General features: G+C 45.4%; 1 protein-coding gene across 1 annotated transcript in view; it reads left to right on the top strand.

Moving 5' to 3' along the window:
• cabp2a (calcium binding protein 2a) overlaps positions 1-1862 on the top strand; it is a gene marked incomplete at both ends in the record, with an annotated part of 17028 nt that extends 15166 nt beyond the window's left edge. The window contains 2 exons of the mRNA XM_079730389.1: positions 1004-1151; positions 1837-1862. Of these exons, the coding sequence (XP_079586515.1) occupies positions 1004-1151; positions 1837-1862 (174 nt within the window). The remainder of the gene's footprint in view (positions 1-1003; positions 1152-1836) is intronic.
• Positions 1863-5000: the final 3138 nt, after the last annotated feature.

Here is a 5000-nt window from a genome sequence, read left to right as displayed (position 1 = left end):
AGCTTGCTAGTTAAGCGCCCCTGTTCTATGTCTACCCTCCTCGGTCTACACTGTCAGCCGACTTGTGTCATAGCTCTCTCTCTCTCTCTCTCTCTCTCTCTCTCTCTCTCTCTCTCTCTCTCTCTCTCTCCCTCTCTCTCTCCTCCCTCTCTCTCTCTCCCCCTCTCTCTCTCTCCCCCTCTATCTCTCCCTCCTTCTCTCTGTCTCTCTCCCTCCCTCTCCCCCCCTCTCTCTCTCTCCCCTCTCTCTCTCTCTCCACCTCCCTCTCTCTCTCCCTCTCTCTCTCCCTCTCTCTCCCTCTCTCTCTCCCTCTCCCTCTCTCCCCTCTCTCCCCTCTCTCCCCCTCTCTCTCTCCCCCTCCCTCTCCCCCTCTCTCTCTCTCTCCCTCCCTCTCCCCCTTTCCCTCTCTCTCTCTCTCCCTCCCTCTCCCCCTCTCTCTCTCGCTCTCCCTCCCTCTCCCCCTCTCTCTCTCTCGCTCTCCCTCCCTCTCCCCCTCTCTCTCTCTCTCTCTCTCCCTCTCTCTCTCTCTCTCCTCTCTCTCTCTCTCTCTCTCTCTCTCCCCCTCTCTCTCTCCCCCTCTATCTCTCCCTCCTTCTCTCTCTCTCTCTCCCTCCCTCTCCCCCTCTCTCTCTCCCCTCTCTCTCTCTCTCCACCTCCCTCTCCTTCTCTCCCTCTCCCTCTCTCCCTCTCTCTCTCCCTCTCTCTCCCTCTCTCTCACCCTCTCTCCCTCTCTCCCCTCTCTCGCTCTCTCTCTCTCCCCCTCCCTCTCCCCCTCTCTCTCTCTCCCCCTCCCTCTCCCTCTCTCTCTCTCTCCCTCTCTCTCTCTCTCCACCTCCCTCTCTCTCTCCCTCTCTCTCTCCCTCTCTCTCCCTCTCTCTCTCCCTCTCCCTCTCTCCCTCTCTCCCCTCTCTCGCTCTCTCTCTCTCCCCCTCCCTCTCCCCCTCTCTCTCTCTCAATCTCCCTCCCTCTCCCCCTCTCTCTCTCTCTCCCTCCCTCTCCCCAGTTTGACTCAGACGGTGACGGTCAGATCAGTCTGGGCGAGCTGAGAGAGGCTATGAAGAAGCTGATGGGAGAGCAGTTGAACCACCACGAGATCGACGAGATCCTGAGGGACGTGGACCTCAACGGGGACGGACAGGTGGACTTTGAAGGTGAGTGGACAGACAGGTGGACTAGGGGGGAGAGGACAGACAGGTGGACTTAAGGCGGGGAGAGGACAGAGAGGTGGACTTTGAAGGTGAGGGGACAGACAGGTGGACTAGAGGGGGCTAGAGGACAGACAGGTGGAATAGAGGGGGGGAGAGGACAGACAGGTGGACTTAAGGGGGGGGACAGACAGGTGGACTTTGATGGTAAGCGGACAGGCAGGTGGACTAGAGGTGAGGGGACAGACAGGTGGACGAGAGGGGACAAACAGGTGGACTAGAGGTGAGGGGACAGACAGGTGGACTAGAGGGGACAGACAGGTGGACTAGAGTGAGGGGACAGACAGGTGGACGAGAGGTGAGGGGACAGACTTTGAATGTGAGGGGACAGACAGGTGGACTTTAGAGGGGACAGACAGACAGGTGGACTTTGAATGTGAGGGGACAGACGGGTGGACTTTAGAGGGGACAGACAGACAGGTGGACTTTAGGGAGGGGGAGAAAGAGAGAGGAAGAGAGAGAGAGAGAGAGAGAGAGAGAGAGAGAGAGAGAGATGCAAAAAATACCCAAAAGTCTTCATAAAAACATGCAGTCACACACACACACACACACACACACACACACACACACACACACATGCACACACTGACACACGCAGAAAGTAATCTAAGAGTCTGTCCTGAATCCGCAGAGTTCGTCCGGATGATGTCTCGCTGACGGCCGTGTCTCAGCTCCGCCCACCCCCCCCCCCCCCCCGCTTTCACCTGTTACAGTCATCGGGTTACTGTTCATATATTATCCGTATGCATTTGTTCTCATAGCTCCCCTTCGTGTGCGTTTACTGTTGTGTCATGACGTTTGTACGTCCTGTAGTCATGGCGATGTGTTCTGTGTGAAAGGGCTCCTGTTGGAATCAGGTGATCGTTTAACAACACTGTGAATAGGATTATTAGACCTCAAAGGAGACATATTATACCACCAGGTGTGATTAGCCTTACAAGCCGTTTCGAAAATGCCGACTAGTGATGTCATATGGGGAAGATTTTCGAAATGGCTTTTAAGGCTAATCACACACACACCTGGTGGTATAATATGTCTCCTTTAATTTCTGTATAATGTCACTACTAAATAATTAAATGTAAAATTAAATGTTGCCAAAACTTAAGAAAATTGAATGCCATGTGTAAGTGATAAAAGACTATATCTGGAAGAAAGTTTACCTGTATATGTGTATATTTTTGCTAACTTAAAGATTTTATGTTTGGTTTTATGTCTGCATACTTTAGGATTAATAAATTGTACATAGGCTTGACTGATAATAAATTTGGTGAGAACAAGTCTCTCGTTTCTTCACGGTATTTCTTAAATTTGAAATGGACTTCTGTGTAAACATTGTTTCATTAATTAATATCTAATTCTCAAGGTTTAAGCTGCAAGTAGACAGCCAAGTTTAGCTAAGTAAACTTTAGCTAAAGCAAGGTTCAAAATAAATATCTGTAATTGGGTTTATTAGTCAATAGTGTGCATTGCTATTACATAGTTTGAAAATATTATGAATATTTCAATATTATATAATCAGCAGAAAAAATACAGTACAAAATATAAATCAGGATCTCCTATAAGCAATGTGCCACAACTATCCATTGCAGTTATGTCACGACAGGCAAACTGTTCAACGCAGTGGACACTAGATGTCGCTGTTATCGAAGGCGCTTCAAGCGATGAAATGTGACGAGGCCTTCCTGTCACACAAATTGACCATATATGGAGCTCTATTGTGTGGCGGTGTAAAAGACTGTAACAAGCCATACACGTGTCAGGGCTATATGTGGAAGTATATAAACGGGTGTATAATGATGTAGGCCTACGTGTTTTCCCATGGAATGGCTTTTGATCTCAATCTAACATTAATGTAAATGTGTTATGTAATCACACACATGTGATTTATAATACTGATAATCAGAATATTAATTTGATTATTATTTAGTTGATGAATCATGATACAATCATGAAGTTAACTTTTTATGTCTAGAATCTTTGAATAGGCACTTTGATGTGTTTTTTAGGGTCCTTGTACAAAGTAAATTTGCAATTTAAATGGTAATTTAAAAGATGAATAGGCGATTAAGAGATGTTTCCGTTTGAGTCAAGAACGGGTAATCCCCTTTACGAACCCTTTGTGATCTTCGCTTCTCAAAATAAATCATTAAATCAGCTTTAGACATCGGTGGGCGTGGTTTAGAGGCAGGGGGCGGACGGTCACGGCTGTCAATCTGGAACCACTGATGGGCTGTCTGCAAAGAGTTTAACTGACGTCACTTATAAGTACACCGTCGATCGAGGGAGAGCTTTACCATCATTTTATACCTTCATATTGTTTGTGGCCATGCAAAATAGATATTAAATCGAAGCATTTAATAGGCCACAATTCGTGACAAATGAGTACTAATATGCTTTAAAAAAAAAAAAAGGTTGGATAGTCTTTAGAAATAAAGTCTTTACAATAGAGCAGGGGTTCTGAAACGTTCTTGAATTGTTGAAATGTTTTATTCAGCGAACGTGTCCAATTTAAACCTTGTTTTCTTTTAAACACGTATTTTCCCTTCCATCGGATGCCTGTTTATTCACAACCTTCTTTTTGCCCTCCCAGCAGTTCCTCTGGAAGGAGCGATCTCTACGTGGTGTTGAGGTACTTTCTCGGAAACACAATCAGAATCATGAACAAAATTACTTTTATTAAATCTCATTGTACAAGTACACAAGAGTAACATTCTAAGGCATTCTTCCTCAACAGCCACATAGCAGCAACAATACAAGATAAAGTAAATTTACTTTCCCACTTCTGACATTTATTTTTACTCATCTTTATTTATACAGATGAGTAAAAATAAGTTTCAGAAGTGTAATGTGATCAAGTGGCAGTGGTACTAGTCCCGGTTGATTCTAGTGCAGAAATACTGTGCAATTACAGAAAAATAGGTATTTAAATAGTCTTTAGTGTTTCTGTAGTCTTTCTTATAGCCTTTCTGTTTCCCTGGTGATCGATGTCCTCAAGCCTCTCCGTGACAGATCGATCAAGCACAGGAGTGTGTTCAGTGTCTCATTCCCCGGAGATAGCCCCCCCCACACACACACAGACACACACACAGAGACACAGGAAGCCATTCCAGCCTGTGGCGATCAGACTTCTCACCTCCTCACCCTGACTGAGATATGCTGGCCCTTAGACCTGCTCTAACCCCGTAGCTGATCTATAATTTATATCTTCAACTCTGCCCTACTTACTCCACTGGAAATATTGTTGTTGTATTACTCAATAATTCATCTGTGCACTTCACTGTCTATCTCTCTATTTTTAGATTCCGGTACTCAGCAATTTAAGCTGTTATCATAAATTGTACATGTGCAATTGTCTTATACTGCATATCGTAGTATGATATACAGAATTGTACATATTTCTTGTTTCGTATTTTCAATTTCTTATACATTTTCTGTGCTAACATATGTTCATATTCTACAATGGGAACCACTGTAAAAAAAAAACAACTTCCCCAAGGGGATCAATTTCCTATCGTGATTCCAATGACGTGTGGTGGCGTCCGATCTTTCTCCAGGTGACCAGGACTCCTTCAGGGAGGTGACCAGCTGTTTTCAGACACCTCCACGTCACTGGGGCTGTTTAATCACCGTGCCACCGCATGGTTATCGTAGAGCATGGCAGCTGGGGCGTAGGAATGAGTTTAACATTGGGAGAGGGGGGGATACATATCGGAAACCTGACCGTCCGTTAATGGTTTGTACAGAAATATGTCTGAAAAAAATTCACAAATATATTTTATTCTAGTAAAAAGATAC

The sequence above is a fragment of the Pollachius pollachius genome (assembly GCF_949987615.1).
Source record: "Pollachius pollachius genome assembly, chromosome: 2".
NCBI lineage: Eukaryota > Metazoa > Chordata > Actinopteri > Gadiformes > Gadidae > Pollachius > Pollachius pollachius.
This window is presented reverse-complemented; position numbering and strand designations above follow the sequence as displayed.